Source organism: Mustela lutreola, chromosome 2 (genome assembly GCF_030435805.1).
Source record: "Mustela lutreola isolate mMusLut2 chromosome 2, mMusLut2.pri, whole genome shotgun sequence".
NCBI classification, from domain to species: domain Eukaryota; kingdom Metazoa; phylum Chordata; class Mammalia; order Carnivora; family Mustelidae; genus Mustela; species Mustela lutreola.
Window position 1 is genome coordinate 26,027,306 of NC_081291.1, and position 22,759 is coordinate 26,050,064.

At 37.1% G+C, this 22,759-nt stretch overlaps 1 protein-coding gene across 1 annotated transcript in view; it reads left to right on the forward strand.

Annotated features, from left to right (window-relative positions):
- Nucleotides 1-22,759, forward strand: part of APPL1 (adaptor protein, phosphotyrosine interacting with PH domain and leucine zipper 1) — a 38,078-nt gene that overhangs the window by 4,142 nt on the left and 11,177 nt on the right. Inside the window, exons 2-13 of the mRNA XM_059161249.1 lie at nucleotides 1,504-1,602; nucleotides 3,320-3,379; nucleotides 4,928-4,999; nucleotides 8,332-8,419; nucleotides 9,811-9,852; nucleotides 10,644-10,702; nucleotides 14,142-14,288; nucleotides 15,145-15,227; nucleotides 16,161-16,319; nucleotides 17,428-17,616; nucleotides 19,493-19,535; nucleotides 21,525-21,581. Coding sequence (XP_059017232.1) covers nucleotides 1,504-1,602; nucleotides 3,320-3,379; nucleotides 4,928-4,999; nucleotides 8,332-8,419; nucleotides 9,811-9,852; nucleotides 10,644-10,702; nucleotides 14,142-14,288; nucleotides 15,145-15,227; nucleotides 16,161-16,319; nucleotides 17,428-17,616; nucleotides 19,493-19,535; nucleotides 21,525-21,581 — 1,098 coding nt within the window. The remainder of the gene's footprint in view (nucleotides 1-1,503; nucleotides 1,603-3,319; nucleotides 3,380-4,927; nucleotides 5,000-8,331; nucleotides 8,420-9,810; nucleotides 9,853-10,643; nucleotides 10,703-14,141; nucleotides 14,289-15,144; nucleotides 15,228-16,160; nucleotides 16,320-17,427; nucleotides 17,617-19,492; nucleotides 19,536-21,524; nucleotides 21,582-22,759) is intronic.

Genomic DNA, 22,759 nt, shown 5'->3' on the forward strand with positions numbered 1-22,759 from the left:
GCAGGTTTTTGCATACATGTGTAATTCTTTGAACTAGAATAATAATTTGGGGGAAACAAAAAAATGAAATGGCAGATTTTTCTTAAGAACGGCACTAATCAAACAAAGTTTCTTGATGTTTTCTTTTTTACATCTTAAAGTAACCCTGTGAGGAATAGGAGGGGCATAGAGCTAAAGTGAAATTCTGTCAGATTTAAATCTCTGTGGCATGGGAAAGAGGACTGACAACATGGATTTCATATGTGGACAAAAAGATTTTGTGCCCTCTTTTTTTTTTTAAACCATATTGATTTAGCTTCCTTTTCCAAAAACAGGAAGCTAAGGAATAAGTTGGTTTTTTAAAAAACCACCTTGTAAGAATGAATTATTTGTAGAATAAAAATACAAGGTCATCTTTTAGATTTTAAATTGCAGTTATCTCAATAGTTGTTGGTTTTTTCTCTTTGTCTTTGGGATATGAAAAAGTGAGTATGCTTGCCTTGATCTGCTGAGTTTCCTTATCTCTGACCCTTTTTATTGACAGTCTTTAACATTTACTTACTGACACATTTTCCCCCTAAAATGAAGGGGAAATGCTTATTGCATTAAAAAAAAATGTTTAACTTGGGGTGCCTGGGTGGGTCAGTGGATTAAGCCTCTGCCTTTGGCTCAGGTCATGATCTCAGGGTCCTGGGATCGAGCCCCACATAGGGCTGTCTGCTCAGCAGGGAGCCTGCTTCCCTCTCTATTTCTGCCTGCTGCTCTGCCTATTTGTGATCTCTCTTTCTCTGTCAATAAATAAAATCTTTTAAAAAAAAAAAGCTTAACAATATAGATAAGTATAAAGAAGAAGAAGAATAAAAAAAGAACCTCAAATTCTATACTCATAAAATCCAAGTTAGTGTTTACTAGGCCATGTTGGGAATGGGTACTATGTTATTTTGGATTAGGGTGGGGAGGGGTTTGGCACTACAACAAGAGACCATGGAAAAAGAAACCGTACTGAGTTATCCTGAAATAAGACCTCTAAAATACTTACACATGGAATACTGTTAATTTAGCCTTGTATATTTTTGTTGATCTTAATTTAATTACAGACTTTTTAATTCATGAAAATATACCTTTGTTGTTCCTTTTAAAGTTTATGTGATGAGGGCGCTGAGTGGCTCAGTCATTTAAGCGTTCAGCTCCTGATTTTGGTCAGGTCGTGATCTTAGGGTTGTGGGATAGAACTGCGATGGGCGTGGAGCCTGCTTGAGATTCTCTCTCCCTCTGTCGCTGCCCTAAACAAATAAATAAAAAGAAATTTTGTGTGATGTAGTTGGAAAATCCCTCCATTTTAGTGAAGTGAAATTGAGAACAAAGAACCCCAGCATCTTGGCACTACTATCAAAAGAGAAAATAGGTTAAGACTCAGAATTCTTAGAGCCCCAATATCCTAGGATTTTTCCTTTCTTTAGAAAATAATTTTCTGTCTGTTTTATATAATGGTTAATGTAAACTTACTGCTTTTATTTTATACAGACAAGGTCTTTACTGGGTGTATTTGAAGAAGATGCTACAGCTATTTCCAACTATATGAACCAGTTGTATCAAGCTATGCTGCGGATTTATGATGCACAGGTAAAGGCCTAAAGGCTAACTGCTTTTTTTTAATGACTCTTGAAGCCTGTGAGGATAGACATAGCTAGTGCCTGCCTTGTTTACTGGTGCCTAGCTCTATCCTGGGCTCATAGTAATATTTGTTGAGTGGATGCGTGACCTTTTTTTTTTTTTTTGGATGCATGAACTTTTAAGTATTTTGTATTAAAGCTCACATTCCAATTACTAGTGTGTACTTTGCAGTGCTACAGAAGAGATAAAGATTGAAGCATCTTCCCCTTTTTACCCAGACATAGTAAGAACTTTCTTACTGAAACTTACTGATCATGATCTTTGCCTAAGATTTGACTGAAAAACCCCATATGGTCACCAGGGTTTTCCGTAATTGTGCTTTTAATCTTACGGAACATTTCCCCCTTTTTGAGTAAAGGATTGAAGGTAGTTTATGTTTAGTGAGAAGCAGATAGTAAAAATTGGATGTAACTCTGGTTACTGTGAGATGAATTAAGGAGAGGACTAGATTGTTTTGTTGAGCAGGTTTAAGATTTGAAGCTGTGTTTATGTAACTTAATTATAAGCCTTAACAGGAACCTGGGTTCTATCATAAGCTTTCTTAGGGATTAATTAGGTGTACAAGTTTTTTTTCCCCCTCCTTCTCATTTTACCTCCTTTCTGGACTCACATTTTCATTATGTACAAAAAAGTTGCTCTGAGGGGTGCCCAGGTGGCTCAGTCAGTTAAGGGTCCAACTCTTAATTTTGGCTCAGCTTATGATCTCAGGATTGTGAAGTCAAGCCCCCACATCAGGCTCTGTGCTCAGCTCCAAGTCTGCTTGGGATTCTTTCTTTTCTTTTGCCCCTCCTCCAAGTCATGTGCCTGTACACTTTCTCCCTCTGTAGGTAAAAATCTTTAAAAAAATGAATTAAAAAGTTGCTGGGATAGTTTTAATTTTTTTTCCTTGCAATTGGTCTCTCAAGATTTGACTCCTGACTACAGAGATTACTGTGTAAAAGAAATGTCTTTATATTCCTCACTAGAAAAAAAACTTGAAAGTAATACCTTCATGTTTCTGTATTGCTGTATTACATGACTAGGCTAACCATAGTTTGGTTGTATGTTGTTAAGTGTATTGGTATAGTTTCAGCACTTAGAGGAATAATTTGTCATCAATGTAGAATCTCTTAAGATTTTGCTAAGATTATATACAGTTTACTTCTAACTTTAAAGTTTTAACAATATTTAATGCTGAGTTTTTATTAGCTAAAAAGAAAAGTACACCTAGAAGAACACTGCTGAGTTCCTTGATGGTATCTGTTTAATGGTTTGAGTTTCCCTTTATTTTTTTATTTTTTTTTTTTTTTAAATTTTATTTATTTATTTATTTATTTATTTGACAGAGAGAGATTACAAGTAGGCAGAGAGGCAGGCAGAGAGAGAGAGGAGGAAGCAGGCTCCCTGCTGAGCAGAGAGCCCGATGCGGGACTCGATCCCAGGACCCTGAGATCATGACCCGAGCCGAAGGCAGCGGCTTAACCCACTGAGCTACCCAGGCGCCCTTGAGTTTCCCTTTAAAGTGCTTTAATGGTAGTTCCCTTTCCAGTGATTTAATGAGGGGTTTAGAGAACGCGTTATATAGCACTTATATTAAGTAAAAAACAAAAGTGGCGTAGGTATCTTCAACTAAAGCTTTTTCTTAGTAATATTGTGTTAATTTGAATGCTGATTTTTTCCCCCACAGAATGAATTAAGTGCAGCAACACACCTGACTTCAAAACTTTTAAAAGAATATGAAAAACAGGTATCGTACGTGAAAATTTTAAAAGCCTAATTGAAACTATGCAGTGATAAAGTATCTGTATAAATAGAATTTCTCATCAAGAATCCTAAGCTTTTTTGAATTCATAGAAAGTAATTTTGATATGCTGTTGAAATTCCATTATAGCTCCTTTTAATTAATCTTAGGTAGAAGTTATTTAATTGACTTCTCCTCTTCTTACAAATAAGGAAACTGAGGCTTACTCATTTTATAGGTGGTTATTGGAGGAATTAGAATAAAACAAATCTCTGAACTCCTAGTATGGGATGCATTCCTATAATACTATGTTAATCAGTTGCTTAGCAAATATTTTAAGTAATGTTTACTAATTGTACAAATTACATTCTTTTATTAAGTGACATTTTTTAGAGTATTCAAAATTTTGGAAATTTGTAAAAGTTTCAGTTGATCCTTAACATGGGTTTGAGGGGTGCCTATGTGGCTCAGTTGGTTGAGCGAGTGCCTTTGGCTAAGGTCATGATCCTGGAGTCCTGGGATCTAGTTACGCATCAGGCTCCCTCCTCAGTGGGAGTGTTCTTCTCCCGCTGACCCCCCCCCTTTTTCGTGCTCGCTCACTCTCTTTCTCTCTCTCAAATAAATGAATAAAATTTTTTTTTTATTTGACAGAGAGAGAGAGAGAGAGATCATAGGTAGGCAGAGAGGCCGGCAGAGAGAGGGGGAAGCAGGCTCCCTGCTGAGCAGAGAGCCCTATGCGGGGCTCAATCCCAGGACCCTGAGATCATGACCTGAGCCAAAGGCAGAGGCTTAACCCACTGAGCCACCCAGGCGCCCCAAATGAATAAAATCTTAAAAAAATACAACAACATGGGTTTGAACTGAATGGGTCCACTTATTCATGGGTGGGTTTTTTTGGATACAGTACAGTAAATATATTTTTCTTCCTATGATTTTCTTAACACTTTTCTCTAAAAGATTATGAAAATACAGTACACAATACATGTAATATATAAAATATGTGTTAACTGTTTACATTACTGATAAGGCTCCTGTCAACAGTCGGCTGTTAGTTAAATTTGGGGAAAGTTAAATAATTTAACTTTTAACATATAACTTATGTGCGGGTCAGCACTTCTAGCTCCCATGTGTTTTGAGGGTCAGCTATTTTTTTTTTTTTGAGGGTCAGCTATTTTTGAAAATGTAAATTACACCCTGATATGAAGAATTGGAGAAGCAACGTGGGGTTTTGGGGGGTAGGGAAGGAAAAAATGAAAGAAGATGGGATCGGGAGGGAGACAAATCATAAGTGACTCTTAATCTCACAAAACAATCTGAGGGTTTCTGTGGGAAGGGGGTTGGGAGAGGGGGGTGGGGTTATGGACATTGGGGAGGGTATGTGCTGTGGTGAGTGCTGTGAAGTGTGTAAACCTGGCGATTCACAGACCTGTACCCCTGGGGCTAATAATAAAAAATAAAAAATTATTAAACAATTTTAAAAATGTAAATTACAGCATCATTCACAGAAGACCTACAGCACTGGACATTACCTCATCTCTGTTTCTCTTTTTTTAGCGTTTTCCTTTGGGGGGTGATGATGAAGTTATGAGCTCTACTTTGCAACAGTTTTCAAAAGTTATAGATGAGGTAAGTACTTATTTTGCTTGAGTAAGTGGTCTTATTATTAAATTATTCAAGTTTAGCTTTTATTGGGAACTTGTATTATAATGATTATATGAGCAAATCTCTATGATTAAAGAAGGACCTTATTGGGGTACCTGGGGTACCTGGGTGGCTCAGTTGGTTGAGCAACTGCCTTCAGCTTGGGTCATGATCCTGGGGTCTCGGGATCGAGTTCCGTATCAGGCTCCGTGCTCTGCAGGGAGTCTGCTTCTCCCTCTGGCCCTCCCCCTTCTCATGCTCTCTCTCTCTCTCTCTCTCTCTCAAATAAATAAATAAAATCTTTAAAAAAAGAAGGACCTTATTTCCATATTAGTGTTGGTCTCATATCTTAGTGGATGTCTCATAAAAATAGTACTTTGTTTGATTAAAACAAATTGTTTTTGGGGATGAGCCTAGAGATGTGCTGTCTCTCCTCTTAGTCTGTGTCATTCAGCCTTTCACTCTTTTATCTGGTGTAGGCAGGGAGGTAAGAGTTCAACTATGAGGTGGGTGGCAACTATGAGCCTGGGTGGCTTAGTCGGTTAAGCATCTGTCTGCCTTCAGCTCAGGTCATGAACTCCCACATTGGGCTCCTTGCTCAGCTGGAAGCCTGCTTCTTCCTCTGCTTCTGCCTGCCTGTTCTCTTTTCTTGACCAATAAATAAATAAAATTTAAAAAAAAAAAAAAAAAAAGAGGGGCATCTGGGTGGCTCAGTGGGTTAAGCCTCTGCCTTCAGCTCAGGTCATGATCTCAGGGTCCTGGAATCAAGCTCCACATCCGGCTCTCTGCTTGGTGGGGAGCCTGCTTTCCCCTTTCTCTCTGCCTGCCTCTCTGCCTACTTGTTTTCTCTCTCTCTCTGCTCTCCCCCTCCCCACCAAAAAGGTTAAACTATGAGATATAAGGGCACCTGGGTGGTCAGTGGGTTAAGCCTCTGCCTTCAGCTCAGGTCATGATCTTAAGGTCCTAGGATTGAGCCCTACATCGGGCCTTCTGCTCAGCAGGGAGCCTGCTTCCATCTGTCTCTCTGCCTGCCTCTCTGCCTACTTGTGATCTCTGTCTGTTAAATAATAAATAAAATCTTAAAAAAAAAAGCTGTGAGATATAGCTAAGTTCTGGGTCTTTTTTTTTCCCCAAGATTTTATTTATTTATTTGGCAGAAATCACAAGTAGGCAGAGAGGCAGGCTCCCTGCTGAGCAGAGAGCCCAATGCAGGACTTGATCCTAGGACCCTGGGATTATGACCTGAGCTGAAGACAGAGGCTTAACCCACTGAGCCACCCAGGTGCCCCGCTTCTGGGTCTTTTTAAAAATAATTTGTTCTGATGACTGGTTAGAGAAATTAAGGGCTGATATTGACTGTCTGGGATGGAAGGATTAATAAACTGGATGGTAAAATGTTCCTAGGAGGAAGAGGGGCGGTGAGAGCTATTTGGGGAGTTCATTACTGTTCTCAACTAGTGCAATGAAAGCTCTTCTTTTCATAGGAGCTATTAGATTGTTCTGTCTTTTCTAGTTCTGTAACTGAAAAAGTAGTTTTTTGAAATATTTTAATAACTCATTATAGCAAAATATTGTTATAGTAGAGCAATATAGAGAAATATTTATAGGAAATGGAATATTTTTATTCTGGTAAAATATACATAACATAAAATGTCTCCCTAGTTACATTTATATACTCACAATGCTGTGTAGCCCTCACTGCTGATGTTCCAGAACATTTTCATCATCATCCCAAAGGAAACCCTATTCCCATTAAGCAGCCACTCCCTACTTCCTCTCCCTTCAGCTCTTGGCAACCACAAATCTATTTTCTATCTGTATAGATTTGCCTGCTTTGGATATTTCATATAAATGGGCTTACACAGTTTGTGGATTTTTGTGTCTTCTTTAGTGTAATGTTTTCAAGGTTTGTCTGTGTTGTAGCATGTATCAGAAGGTGAATAAAATTCTATCATATGAGTATACCACTTTTTATTTATCCATTGATAGTTGATGGGCAGTGAGTTGTTTTATGCCTTTTGGCCAGTGGGAATAGTGCTACAGTGAGGGTTTGTATATAAGCTTTTGTTTTATTTTTTTCTTGAACACCAGTATTCAGTTCTTTTGGGTCTGTAATCCGGAGTGGAATTGCTGGGTCATACAGTAATTTTATATTTAGCTTTTTGAGCCAGACTGTTTTCCACAGGTCCTATATACTTTTACATTCCCACCAGTAATGGAGGGTTCCAGTTTTTCCATGTCCTCACCAACCCTTAACTATTTTCGTTAATATTTTTATTATAACCATCTAAGCAGGTATGAAGTAGTGTATCATTGTAGTTTTTATGTGCATTTTCCTGTTGACTAATGGTGTTGAGGACCTTTTTCTATGCTTATTGGCCATTTCTGAATCTATGTCTATGATAGTACCCCCCCCTCTGCATCCACAGGTGGTCACCTGAAACCATGGTAGTATGGAACCATATATAATGTGTTTCCCTATACATACACACACATGTGACAAAGAATAATTTATAAAATAGGCACAGTAGGTTTAACAAAATGAGAGAATAATTACTAATAAAATAGAATTATAACATTATACCATAATACAAGTTCTGTGAATGTGGTGTGTGTGTCTCTCTTGCAAAATATATTACGGTGCTGTACTCAACCCTTCTTGTGGTGATGTGAGATGATAGAGTGCCTGCATGATGAGATGCAGTGAGGTGAATGATGGAAGCACTCTAAGGTCCCGTTAGGCTCCTGTTGGCCTTCTGACACTGTGTCCGAAGGAGGATCATCTGCTTCGGGACGGCAGTTGACTCTGGGTAACTGAAACTACAGAAGGCAGCACTGTGGGCAGGGGTGAAGTGCTTCATTCAGTACTTTGCCCGTTTTTCAGTTGAGTGGTTTATCTTTTATTACTGAGTTTAAGGCTTCCTTTTTGTAGATACAAGTTCATTCTCGATATGTGACTGGCAAATATTTCCCCCCTTTCTGCAGGCTGTGTTTTTACTTTCTTGATATATCTTTTGCCCAAGGTTTTTAATTTTGATGAAGTCCAATTTATATTTTCTTTAGTTGCTTGTGCTTTGGTGTCATATGTAAGAGCCATTGCCAAATCCTAGGTTATCCTATGTTTTTTTCTAAGAGTTTTAAATGGACTTTTTTTTTTTTTAACTGTATAGTATTTTGGACTATATCACATAATTTTGAATGTTCTCTTCTGTAAAATGTATCACCATCTGTTTATTAGATTTTGTTTAATTTATAAACACTGGCTAAATATCTCTGTATAGTTATTTATTCAGCCATTTTGGTCTTCCTTTTACTAGCTTAGCTCTTGCCATGCAGTACTTTCAACACAGCTTGCTGATGCTATGATGTTTCCCATTACCCAGTTTAAAGAAAGAGATCTAAAAGGTAATGAAGTCAAGTTTATGTCTACTTCCATTACCCCTCAGATCAATACTTGTAAAGTGCATATTACTGTATACCTTAACCATTTCTAACTGCAGCTTGTACCACTTTAATGTATCACTGGATATTTATAGAAGCTCCTGCTAGATGTTAAACTAGATACAGTTGTCTTCTGTCAAGAACGCCTTGAGAAGGAGATGGGTAAAGTAGGTAATTAAGATAATTCTCTTATAATTAGGGAATGAGCAAGGTGCTATGGGGGCTCAGAGGAGGGTGTCAGTAAGATGTCACTAAGGATGTGACATGAGCATTGAACAGTGAAGAGGAATTTACAAGAAGAGAGTCATTGTTCCATTAGACAGACTAGAAAGCACAAAGGTATGGGTTATAGAAATAGGTGTCTTGTTTTGTGGTTGACGAGAAACTCCACATGGTTGCAATGTTGGATGTGTTGAGGAGTGACAGGAGATGAATCTGGAACAAGATCATGCTGAAGATGTTGGACTTAAGTTTATAAGCAAAGAAGCCAATGGAGGCCTTGAAGAAGTAGATCCAATTCCTTTGGTTTTGGAGGTTAGAATAGAGTGGATTTGATGTCCAGGAAAATAGATTAGGAAGTTGTGAGAGCTAAGTGAGCTATGACCAATGCCTGACCTGTGACAGTGGCACAGGAGGTGTGTTTAGGGACTGCAGTGGTGGGAGGTAGGGGTACTGGCACGCCTGGCAACCCATGACTTAGTAGTTTGTGGTGGATTTTTTTTCCCTGTTTAGGATTATTAGGTGATAAAATGAGAGTTTTATAGAATTGCCTCTGCTTTCTCATAATTTACAGTCTCAGTCATACAGACTTATTTACTGAATATGTAGAGAGAATAAAAACATTGAACTAATGTATCAGTGGATGGTAAAGTATTCAGATCATGCATGGAATAAAGACAAGTGTATTTTAGAGAAGGAGTTAGTATTTATGGTGATAATTCTCAAGGATGGTCATTTCTCAAGGATGCTCTTTTCCTAGTCTGAATGTCATATCTTACTAATTTTTCTTTTTTCTCAGATTCAGCACTTGAACTTACTAGAGTCTGTATCAAAAATAATAAGTTGGATGCTGGTACTAAGTCAGAATATTTGAATATCTTAGAATTTGCAATGATTTTAAATTTTTGTGTCACATTATTAATTTGTGGCAAGTAGATCTGGTGGTGTAATTATTGTTAAAGATAGTGTATGTTTCGTAGACGAGCTAAAACACAGAACTTTTTCAATTTGAATGTTGAAGTATGAAATATTATTTGGAGTTTGAGTTTAGCTTAAATGGGAGTTACTGTTTTCTAAACAAAATTTTAGATATTTCATAAATATGCTAAATTGAAACTATTCTTGAACTTTTCCAGAAATACTGACGTTAAAGGAAGTGTTTCAGATTGCTAGTAATGGTAAGTTGTGAATACTTTATAGTTCTTTCTCACAGTGATGCATTTCTTTATCAACATAAAACTGTGGCTATATTCTATGTAATAATTGAAAAAAATGAACCTAATTTAAAGTGTAGGTGAACATTATGTAAATCAGTGCTATTTTTAAGTTTTACTAAGTTTATGCTACAAGAAGAATTTAAACGGAAACTAAATCAAATCTTGTGGTTTGCTATATTAATAATACCAGAGGAGTTGATATAACATATTCCCTTGTTTTCTTGTATATTCCAAAATTTTCCTTAGTGAACATTTGCTATTTTTGTACTAAAAAATACTTTTTGGGACCCTGGGTGGCTCAGTTGTTTAAACATCTGCCTTTCGCTCAGATCATGATTTCAGGGTCCTGGGATTGAGTCCTGCATTGGGCTCCCTGCTCAGTGGGGAGCTTGCTTCTCCTCCTTCTTCTGCCACTCATCCTCCTTGTGCTTTCTCACTCTGTCTCTCAAATAAATAATAAAATCTTTAAAAAAAGTAAAATACTTTTAAAAACTTTATGTGGAGTACAGTCTCCTTAGAATTGATTTTTTTTTAAAAACCAATTTAATAAGTAGAAAGATATTTCATGGGAAATTTTGACTATGGGAATATTTGGGTGGAGTGAAGTATGTGTTAAAGAATTTTTATTTTATTTTGAGAATTCTTGCTTTAGCATGTTTGTTGGAAGATGCACATGTAAAGACTATTTAAAGCATTTATAGGTTTGGTAAAGTACTGTTGTATTATTGTTAATAGTTATTTCTGTTTTCCAGATCATGATGCTGCAATTAACAGATATAGCCGGTTGTCAAAAAAAAGAGAAAATGACAAGGTGTGATAACATAATTATTTACTCCTTTAGTGTCACAATTGTTTCATTAGCTTCTTTTTCACTAGTTTTTTTCTGTTTAAAAACAGTAACTGCAGTTACTTTGTATGTTTTACTACATTGCCCTTAGTTTATTCTTTCCTTCTAGTTGCTTCAAAGCCTTTCTTATAATTATCAGGCAATTAATAATTGTCTCTTTGAACAAAATATTTTTCTGCTGACAAAATTTGATAAGTAAATAGAACTATTCCAAAAGTGTAATTCATGCTCAGTATATAACATTGCCTCCTTTTGCCTTGTGTTTTGAGAACATTGTATGTGTTCTGTTTTTTTTGACCATGTATGTATTCAGAAGTGTCTTCTGAGATAAAGTGGTTAAAAAGTTGAATTGTTGCATACATAATTGAAATTCTGTTATGAGTACCTCCTCACTACGTGTGTGTGTGTGTGTATACATATACATACATACATACATATATATATATATATATATATAGTTTTTGATCCTTCTCCAAGGAGTGAAATCCAGAAATCTTTCACTCTATTTTAGGAGAAATGCATTGGAGTAAAGAACAGAAACAAAATAATTAACAAGTTCATCTAGCTGCTCCTTAAGCTCTTTCCTTCCTCAGTGCCTAATCCCAGGTTTGATCATGAGACCTCCACTAGATGTTTGCAAGTGAGGTGCTCTGTGTTGGTGTCTGCAGCTTTGGCTACAGCTGCTGGTAGGGGCACAGTGATCACTTGGGGGAATCCACGACTAGGTATATAATTTACTGTGCAACAGCTACTGTGACCCAGTAAATGGAAAGTTTCTCACAAAGTCCAGTACAAAGAGCTTTCCATTTCTAATTTTAGTTCACTGATTACTTGGTGCAAATATTAATAAAATACACACATTTTGAGATCTATATTACTTTGCTACTTTGCCTTAGAGAAATAGTTAAAGGGTGTAATTATGAATTTTATTTTATTTATTTATTTATTTATTTATTTATAAAAAAGGTTATTTATTTATTTATTTGACAGAGAGAGAGAGAGAGAGATCACAAGTAGGCAGAGAGGCAGGCAGAGAGAGAGGAGGAAGCAGGCTCCCTGCTGAGCAGAGAGCCCGATGCGGGACTCGATCCCAGGACCCTGAGATCATGACCTGAGCCGAAGGCAGCGGCCTAACCCACTGAGCCACCCAGGCGCCCTAATTATGAATTTTATTACACTTTGCATTGCTTCTGGCTGTTCCAGGTTTTTTGTTGTTATTCCAGGTAGTTTAAAAAACATTCTTATACCAATTTTGTTTGATTTGAAAAAATTTTGAGCATCTACTCTGTTTTGGGTACCATGGGGTAATAGTGTGAAAAGGCTCCACTCCTAGCCTCAGGGAGTGAATAATACACACTTAGTCAAAGACTTCCTGTGTGAAGGCATGCAGCTAGAGTAGATGCCAGCGTACAAGAGTGAAGAACACATGTGAATTAACAGAGTTAAGTACTGTAATAGCAGTCTTAACAAAATGTTGGGAGAGCACAAAGCAGCAGTTAACTTTGGTAATTGGGAAAGGCTATACTTTTAGGAGGTGCTGTTTGCATTTAGGATGAGTGAACGTCACTGGTTTAGGGTTAGGAAGTGGGCATTCCTGGAAGAAAAACAGCCTTTGCTGTCTGGTAGACACCAGAAAATGTAAAGCTTAAGAGCATGGGCTCTGGAGTTGCACTGTTGGAGGACAAATCTCAGCTTTGCCTGAGATTTACTTACTTGCCTGAGGTCACACTCTGGTTACTTAATTTCAAGCCTTTATTTCTCTGTCAAAAAATCTCAGTAGTTGTGATGATGAAATGTGATAATATATGCAGGGCACCTGGCTTGTAGCAAGTTTTTAAAATTCTAACAATTATTATACGATAATGGCGTGTGTCTGGAGCATAGGATATATTTGGGGGGAGGAATGGCAGAGATGACAAGTAAGTAGTTTAGGGCCAGATTACTTTGTCAGTGACTTTGAAGTTTAAGTTAGAGGGACTGGACAGCCTGTTTAAAGGAATCCTACTTAAAGGATTATAAGTGGATAACACCATGAAGTGTTACTGTATAAAATAAAAATCCTAATGGAAATGTGAAGGGTACTGGACTGAGGGAATCCAACTGAAAAGGTACCAGAATAGTTTGCAGAGACATTAGGAGAGCCTCAGGTAGTTGTAGAAAGTGTAGAGGAAGGAATACTTTTGGATGATATTTTATAAGTAGAATTGACATGACATGGTAGAATGAAGAATTAAAAAGGAATCCTATGATTCTTGGATGATGGGGTAGATCTTGGAGTAATTAGGAGAGCTAAGAAGCAGGGGCACCTAGATGGCTCCGTTGATGAAGTGTCTGCTTTCAGCTCAGGTCGTGATCCTGGGGTCCTGGGATTGAGCCCTGCATTAGGCTCTTTACTCAGTGGGGAGTCTGCTTCTCTTTCTCCTCCCTTTGCCCCTCCCCACCGCTTGCTCTTATGCTCAAATATAAATATCTTTAAAAATAATAAAAAGCTAATAAAACAGAGGCTTTGAGGGGAAGATACTGTATTCAGTTTTGTACATGTTCGGCACATTTAAACACACATTTGTGCACAAGTGCACATACACACACACATAGAAGCCCAGTTGGAAACGTACTTCCTCTGACACTTAGGAGAGTGAAGGGCAAGGGCTGTCTGGATGGCTTAGTCAGTTGGGTGTCTGCCTTCGGCTCAGGTCATGATCCCAGAATCCTGGGATCAAGACCTGCATCAGGCTCTCCACTCAGCGGGGAGTCTGCTTCTCCCTCTCCCTGCTCGTGCTCTCTCTCTCTCTCTCACATAAATAAATAAAATTACAAAAAAAGTGAAAGGTGAGAGTTAAAAATTTGGGAGTCATTGGTGTATTGGAATATTCTTAGTACTGGATTTGGTATTCTAAGGAAAGCAACAAGAGAGAAGAGCCTAATGCATATTACATAATAGGTGCTCAATAAATATTGTCTGAATACAAGAACTTAAAGGAGCACAAGTATTTTAAGTGTGGGTGAAAGAAAACAAGTATAAGAGAGGAAGAACAGCAGGGGAGAACCAGAAGAGAAGTATGCTGTGAACTTACCAAGATCAAAAACTAATGACTAAAAAACAAACAAACAAAAACCTAATGACTAAGCTAATACCAAATCCCTATCTGCCTTTGATCTGTGTGGTAGACTCTGCTACACTTAGTTCAGTTATTGTATCATTCTTAGTTATGTGCAGAATTCGGCTTTAAATGTGCATTTTAAGATGGAGTGGTTGGTATTTTATAGGATTTCTACTATCTCAGAAAATAAAGATGCATAGTTGATACACATTTTTCCTTGGATGGACTCTTCCCTACAGCTGCTGCTAAAGATAATTACACAATTAAGGAAATAATAGTATTTTTAATGTTTTTACTCAAAGGTAAAGTATGAAGTAACAGAAGATGTCTACACTTCAAGAAAAAAACAACACCAGACCATGATGCATTATTTTTGTGCATTAAATACTCTTCAATACAAAAAGAAAATAGCACTGTTAGAACCTCTACTTGGGTACATGCAAGCTCAGGTAAATACTGACTGCACTGTGTTTTGGATTATAACTGTCCTAAAAACTTTATGTTAAGTTTGATATTTATGTGAAGTGTAAGCGTATTACAAACTAAGGTCAAAATATTCTATTTGGATCTCTGTTTTCAAAAGTAATTTAAAATGTCATCAGAATGCTATTTTGAGAAAGTTAGGATGGTTTTTCTTGCAAATGAAGATTTCACATAGTTTAGGATAAATAAAAACACTTACCTAGTATTTAGATCTTGTCCATCACAGGTGGGGGACAGGGAACAGAAAGCTGAATGAATTCTGGAGTTACTCCTACTGATGGAATTTCCATTCACTCTGACTTTGGAATAGATTTGAAAGAGAATGGGCAAGTTTGAGTTTGTTTCCTGTTCCTTGCATACCTCCTGAGGTAAAAATAATAGATGAGATCCAAAGTGTCCCAAGAGGTTTGCATCAGGAAGGAGGCTAGAAAAGTGAATTTGGGTAATATGTGATGGCACACCCCTAAAAATTAAGAGTTTAAAGAAATTCGAAGATTCCTTCAAATATTAGTGCTTATTATTCCTCAATATAACATATGTCTTTGTATAAATATAAGAGTTAATATAACTTATTATATATATTTTAACGTTTTCCAATTTTATAATTGCTTACTCACAAAGATGTACAGTGAAATTAAAGTCTGGTTTCTTCAATGGTTCTAAGGCCAGTAGAAGTCATTGTAAACTAGTGGACAATTGGGAATATTCCTTTGTTCTTTACCTTACCATGTATCTTGGAGATTGTTTATATGATTCACTGTGTTTCTTGTATGTGTATGTTTCTGTTATTCATCCTCCCACTCACACACCTTCTTGCCCCAGATAAGTTTTTTTAAGATGGGTTCTGAAAATCTCAATGAACAGCTGGAAGAATTCTTGACTAATATTGGAACAAGTGTACAGAAGTAAGTACTTTCTTCCTTAAAATTGAAAATGAAGTTATGAGAATAAGTTAACAACTAAATGCCATAATCTAAAAATATTTAGCATTGAATTTCCTGAGGGGCTGTTTTCCTTGCCATGAGACTGTGTCTCACATGGCTCATGGATACTTCTTGATTTTTCACCATCTTTTCCATAGAATCTGAGCTCTGAATTTCATAGCTCTGTCAAGTTTGATGATATTTTATTCTAACCTGGGTTTTATGTCTGTGTATAACAGACACATAATAGTAATTATCCGTAAGTTCATTACCTTCACAATTACCTGAATTGTGGGGGACAGATGGGAGTTACTAAATAAATCTTGCTTTCTAAGCCATGAAAACTTAAAGAGGGCAAGCAGTTTTTTTTTTTTTTTAAGATTTTATTTTATTTTATTTTATTTTCTAGAGAGAGTGAGAGAACACAGGCAGGGCAGACAGTGGGGAGAGAGAGGGAGAAGTGGATTCCCTGATGAGTAGGGAGCCTGATGCCGGGCTCGATCCCAGGACCCTGGGATCATGACCTGAGCCAAAGGCAGATGCCTAACCATCTGAGCCACCCAGGCGCCCTGAAAGCAAGCAGTTCTAAGCGGGTTCTAAGCAAGCAGTTCTAAGCAGGTTCAAAATTCTGCTCAGTGATATGGTCAATCTGGGATATGCAGGACACTTTGAAAATTATTCCAAAGTTGGGTATTCAGCGTGGCTTCATCCATTTTTTAATTTGGTATTATTTCCATAATAACTACTTTCAAATAAAATGTAAAGCTATTTCATCATGCGTTCATGTTATTTTAGCCACCTGTGCTGTTGTTGCTGTCTTTAAGAAAAGATAGGCAAAGCAAATATATAGATAAACATGATTGGTGAGGAGTTCTTTGTTGTGGTTGGTAGTAAATAGTATGTTTTCTCTGTTAGCGTTCGTAGGGAAATGGACAATGATGTCGAGACCATGCAGCAGACAATAGAAGATTTGGAAGTAGCCAGTGACCCCTTATATGTGCCTGACCCAGATCCCATGAAATTTCCTGTTAATCGAAACTTAACCCGGAAGGCTGGATACCTTAATGCTAGGAAGTAAGAAAACTATAGTTATTTTCGTATGTTGTATATCATATAAGGTAGTATCAAGTGTATATAATGTATGATTGATATTGTCTGCTAAATTATTTTCTTTTACTGAAGGTTGAATCATTTTAGTTAGCGGTATTCATTTTTGTCAACTTTTTGAGAGGTGGAATACATGAATAATTTTCAGAAGTATAATTCTGTTTAGATATTTATTGAATAGTATAGAATTATTTTTAAAGTGAGATGAATTTGAGTTTAAATAAATCTAGAATTTCATGAATGCTATTAAATATCATTTTTATGGGGTGCCTGGGTGGCTCAGTCATTAGGTATCTCCCATTTGCTTGGGTCATGATCCCAGGGTCCTGGGATCGAGCCCCACATGGGGCTCTGTGCTTAGTGGGAAGTCTGCTTCTCCCTCTCCCACTCCTGTTCCCCCTGCTTGTGTTCCCTCTCACTGTGTCTCTCTGTCAAATAAATAAAATCTTTTTTTAAAAAATCATTTTTATTATAAAAAGTCATTTTTATTATACTTTAAAATACAATTATACCATCGGGTCAACTTCTAAAAGTTTAAAAAAATAAATATTTTTTGAAGATTTTATTTATTTATTTGACAGAGAGAGAGGGAACCCAAGCAGGGGGCTTGGGAGAGGGAGAAGCAGACTCCCTGCTGAGCAGAGAGCCTGGCGTGGGGCTCCATCCCAGGACACTGAGATCATGATCTGAACTGAAGGCAGAGGTCAACGACTGAGCCATGCAGGTGCCCCAACTTCTAAAAGTTTTATCTAAAGATAGGATAAAGCAAGTTCACCTTAGAAGTAAAATGAATTCTTTTCGTTTGAATTTCTTCTCCTGAAAGTTGAACTGTAACTTATGGAGCATCATTGTAACAGTTGCAGTTTGATACCTTCCAGCTTTTTTTTTGGAAATACACAAACACAAAAGTGTCTCAGCGTACGTGAATTTATTTTAGAGATTGAAAAACATTTTCTAGGCACCTTTGTGCCTTATTGCAAGCTGGTTCTTTGTGATGTGCTTTATCTTTTGTCTGGCTTACGATGAGATTTCAGGTGTGTTCTTATTAAAGAGTGAATGTACTTTCTTCATTTAGTAAAACAGGCTTGGTGTCATCTACCTGGGACAGACAGTTTTACTTCACGCAGGGTGGAAACTTAATGAGTCAGGCGCGTGGGGATGTGGCCGGTGGCCTGGCCATGGACATTGACAACTGCTCAGTAATGGCTGTGGACTGTGAAGACAGGCGGTACTGTTTTCAGATCACTTCCTTTGATGGAAAAAAGTTAGTATTTTTTCCTAGTGTTAATACAGTCTGTTGTATTTTAAATTACTGAAATGCATAATAATTCCTTCTCATTCAGACATCTTATAGCCACTCTAGGCTTATTATGTATTAAGATAATTTTCTTTTTTAATTATGTAGAAATGAGATGAATTTTCCTTTCTGACTTGGTTAAATGAAGTCTTAGTATTTTGAGGTTGTTAAAACAAGGGCAAATGGTAAAAACCTGTGATTTCATGTTAGGATACTGTTCACTGAAAATTTTGCTCCATCTGGGGGAAGGCAACACAGTTAACGGAAAGAGCCCTCACCCTGGGGTCAGAAAGTTCAAATTCATGATCTGCTACTTACTGTGTGGTCTTAGATAAGTTACATAACCTCTGTTTTTTTACATGTGAAATGGGGGTGTGTGAGTCATAATCCCTACTTTGTAAATTATTATACAGAAGAAAAGTCTAACATATGTATTGTGCCTGACATGTAGTAAGTGCAAACACTCATTTTTAAATGTTAAATGTTTCTGGTTTAATTAATGATTTAGTCCATTAATGTGTATATGCAATTTTTAAGGCTTCTGTTACCTTTGTATTAATTGAGAATCCATAGAGTAGCCTTTACAACAAATTTTTGGAAAATACAGAAAAATATAAAAAAGGAGTATTGAATATTGAAAGAATAATCTCACTAACTAGAAGCAACAATTAACTTTTTGGTCTGTTGCCTTACGCCATTTTTAAAAAATATTTGAGGAAATACTGTATATATACTTTGGATCTATAGCTACTTATTAAAAACATTTCACAATGGCTACGTTGTAATCCATCTAAGGATATATACCATAATCTAAAATTTTTCCTAATGATAGATGTTTAAGTTATCTGCAGTTTTTTCCTGCTTAAAATACTGTTTTTGATCTTTCTTACTGTTCTGAAGCAGCATGTTAAGATGTTATGGTTCACTGTCTTTTATCAGTTGTTTAATTTCATATTCCTTCTTTAAATATGTAATAAATGTCAGTGACTGTGTCATTTATCATGCTGGATGTTGGGAGTCCCTGTGTTTACCAAATTGTTAATATGTTAGTGCAGGAATTTACATTTTTTCAGTTTTTTTTTTTTTTTTAAGATTTATTTATTTATTTATTTGGCAGAGAGAGAGAGAGATCACAAGTAGGCAGAGAGGCAGGAAGAGAGGCAGGCAGAGAGAGAGGAGGAAGCAGGCTCCCTGCCGAGCAGAGAGCCCGATGTGGGACTCGATCCCAGGACCCTGAGATCATGACCTGAGCTGAAGGCAGCGGCTTAACCCACTGAGCCACCCAGGCGCCCCCACATTTTTTCAGTTTTATTGCTAATAATGCTTAACATGATTTCCCATTTCACATTCCTGGTGTAATTCAAAATTAGTAATTTTTCTCTTAACTCTTAAAATAACATCTATAGAAAAGCTAAGTATCCTGAAGTTAGTGATACATTAAAATTTTTCATTTGACTATATTTTTGGAGAGATAATGAGTACAATTAGTGTTTTCTGTTAGGATCACTGATTTACATTTGAAATATATATGATAAACATCAGAAAGTTGAAATGCATTGTCTTATTTGCAGTGTACCTTTTTTATAGGCTGTCTTCTGAAAACCAGCACCTGTTTCTTTTTTGGTATATCTTGGCATGGATAGCCAGCCAAAAGTCAAGAGTTGTAAAAATCTGAGTACAGCCCCAGATGGTCTCCTTTTCCTAACTAAGATATTGATTGGTTGTGTGTTTTGGGTTTTTTATTTTGATACCAGTTTGTTTTATATGCACTTTTAAAGATAAAAAATTTTCTCAGATCTTTTTTTAAATTGAGGGTCAAACTTATTTCTTTTTTATTTTTCAGATCTTCAATTTTGCAAGCAGAAAGTAAAAAAGACCATGAGGAGGTAAAATTTTTTCTAAAGTTATTTTCTTCAGCAACATTTTAAGATATTTCAGTAACTAAATATTAAGATAGAAATGTAGAAAATCCTAGTTAATCAAAAATTTTTTTTCATAAAAATCTGTTGTCCTCAAGAAACATCAAGTTTCAGAGACTTTTATAGGTAGACCTATTAAAGGAGACCTTAGAGATCATTTGGTGTCTTGTCTTTTTAAAGGCTCAACTTCAGAAATGACATTGTGACTGTTGCTATCTGGCAAGCTGTTAGTATCATGAGGTGACAGTTTAATTTATTCCCTTCTCTCATCAACTTTCTGAGACAGTATTTGCTGCCTTAAGAACATAGTGGCAGCTGATATAGCATGGCAGGAAGCAAGTAAAGCTTAAAACCTTGGAGAAATGAAAGACAGAAAAACAAAAATTTGGGAGTGTCTGTTCTTCCTCACGAGTCTTTTATTTTTGGCTCCATTTTTACTTCTAGTACACCAAATATGGAAGGTAAGTTACCACCAAGAACCGACGCTTCAAAACCTTTGTCCTGAGAAATATTCTTCAATGAAAATATACTGTAGTTGATTTTGAGCCACTTTATCTGGTATTTAACTGTTGGTAAAAGAAATGTTAGAAATTATATAGAGATCTATTTTTATTTGCCTCTTGTGCAAAGGAGTAGGTTTTAAAACTTGCTTTTGGTTTGTGAGGAACGTAGACAAATATCTGCTTTCTGTCAGGTTTACCAGATTATTAGTTTAATGAAGCTCATTGTGGACTGGAGTCCTTGAGTGTGAAACAGAAAATGTGGAAGAGAGCATTTTCTATGTTAGTTATAAATCTGAAAGAAGAGAAGTATGCAAAGTGCATTCACTAGGAATATATTTAGCTCTTAACTTTTTTTATTGGTGTTAATCATGATATCTGAGTTCGGACTATCTTATTTGGTAGGGATTAAGAGGGGATGATATAAAAGACAAATATAGATTATTAAATTGTAACTTAACATTATTGGTTTATTTTTATTTGCTTGTATAAAGTTAATTTGGGCCCCCTTTTTTTTTTTTTTTAAGATTTTATTTATTGGGGGCCTAGGTGGCTCAGTTGGTTAAGCGACTGCTTTTGGCTCGGGTCATGATCCTGGAGTCCCGGGATCGAGTCCCACATTGGGCTCCCTGCTCAGCAGGGAGTCTGCTTTTCTTTTCTTCTTTTTTTTTTTTTAAAGGTTTTATTTATTTAAGTAGGCAGAGAGGCAGGCAGAGAGAGAGGGGGAAGCAGGCTCCCTGCTGAGCAGAGAGCCCGACGCAGGGCTCGTTCCCAGGACCCTGGGATCACGACCTGAGCCAAATGCAGAGGCTTTAACCCATTGAGCCACCCAGGTGCCCCAGGGAGTCTGCTTCTGCCCCTGACCTCTCTCCTCTCATCTCTCTTCCTCTCCCTCTCAAATAAATAAAATCTTAAAAAAAAAAAAAAAAAGGATTTCATTTATTAGACAGCACTAGTAGAGGGGAGGGGCAGAGGGAGAAGGAGACGTGGACTCCCCACTGAGCAGGGAGCCTGACTTGTGACTTGATCCCAGGACCCTGAGATCATGACCTGAGCTGAAGGCAGAGGCCTAACCGAATGAGCCACCCATGTGCCCCAATTATATGCTACTTCTAATGGAACTTTTGTTAAGTGAAATATTGAAGATTCTTTTTTTTTTTTTTTTTTTTTTTTTTTTTTTTTTATAAAGATTTTATTTATTTATCAGAGAGAGAGAGAGGGGGAGAGAGCAAACACAGGCAGACAGAATGGCAGGCAGAGGCAGAGGGAGAAGCAGGCTCCCTGCTGAGCAAGGAGCCCGATGTGGGACTCGATCCCAGGACGCTGGGATCATGACCTGAGCCGAAGGCAGCTGCTTAACCAACTGAGCCACCCAGGCGTCCCTTGAAGATTCTTTTAGAAGAGAAGAACTATAGAAAAACAATTAATCATATTTTTCTATTTTTTTCTCTTGCAGTGGATCTGTACTATAAATAACATATCCAAGCAAATATATTTAAGTGAAAACCCAGAGGTAATATTTTTATTTTATGGTATCCAGACCTGGCAAAAATGAATGATTCTTATTTATTTTATAATTCCTCAAGTTCTGAAGTCTTTTAATTTGCCATTGAATGAGTAGCTTTAATGTATCCCTGTAAGAGCATGTGGTATTCCTAGAAAGATAAAGTATTTCAGAAGTAACTGAAATCGGTCAGCTGACAAATTTTTACTGAGCATCAGTCCTGTGTTTGGCTTTGGGTTGAGCACCATGGAGAAGAATACAAAAGAAAAGGAAGCCATGGCTTTGCCCTGCAGGAGCCTGTGTGTATGGAAATACAAAACTAAAACTTTAAGTAACACTGTGTATAAAACTATGTGGTTGAAAGTATATGGTAATGACTAAAAGCTTAAGATTTGAAAATGTTAAGATCAGTGTGGACTTTAGTTTTAGAGAAAATTGTGGAGATGGTAGGATCCCAAGCTGGCTAAGATTTCCATATTTTGAGAATAAAACATGAGTAAAATATATTCTATAAGAATAAAACATTCTCCTATGAGAAGAAAAACAAAAGCGTAAAGGCAGAAATGATGTGTTTATGAAACCTGTAGTATAATTGGAGTTGAAGGTTCTTATTAAGAAAAATAGCTAAAATGTGCATACAAATCACATGGGGATCTTGTTAAAATGCAGAGAATGTCTAAGATGAGGTGGCCTGAACTCCAGGTTTTTGCCAGTTACACTTTGAGTGGCAAGCCTATCCAACCAGATGAACTTAGCTGCGTAGGTAAATCCAAACACATTGAAGAACCCAGGGGTGTGGAGAACTCTGGAAGGAATCAAGTGCATCCATGCTACAGCGTAGTTGGGAAAAGACTTGGTTTGGGGCAGGAGCTATGTAACCTCTGCCAGTCTTAGTGGGCCCATCTGTGCAATAAACCTGGCTGCCTGCCAGGGCTGTGCAGGGCTGATGATTTCAGATGAGGCAGAGCAGGACTGATTTCTGTAGGAAGCCACCATCCTTCTAAGTCTTTTTTTTTTTTTTAATGAAGATGTTATTTATTTATTTCACACAGAGAGAGATCACAAGTAGGCAGAGAAGCAGGCAGAGAGAGGAGGAAGCAGACAGAGAGAGGGGGAAGCAGGCTCCCTTTTGAGCAGAGAGCCCGATGTGGGGCTCGATCCCAGGACCCCGAGATCATGACCTGAGC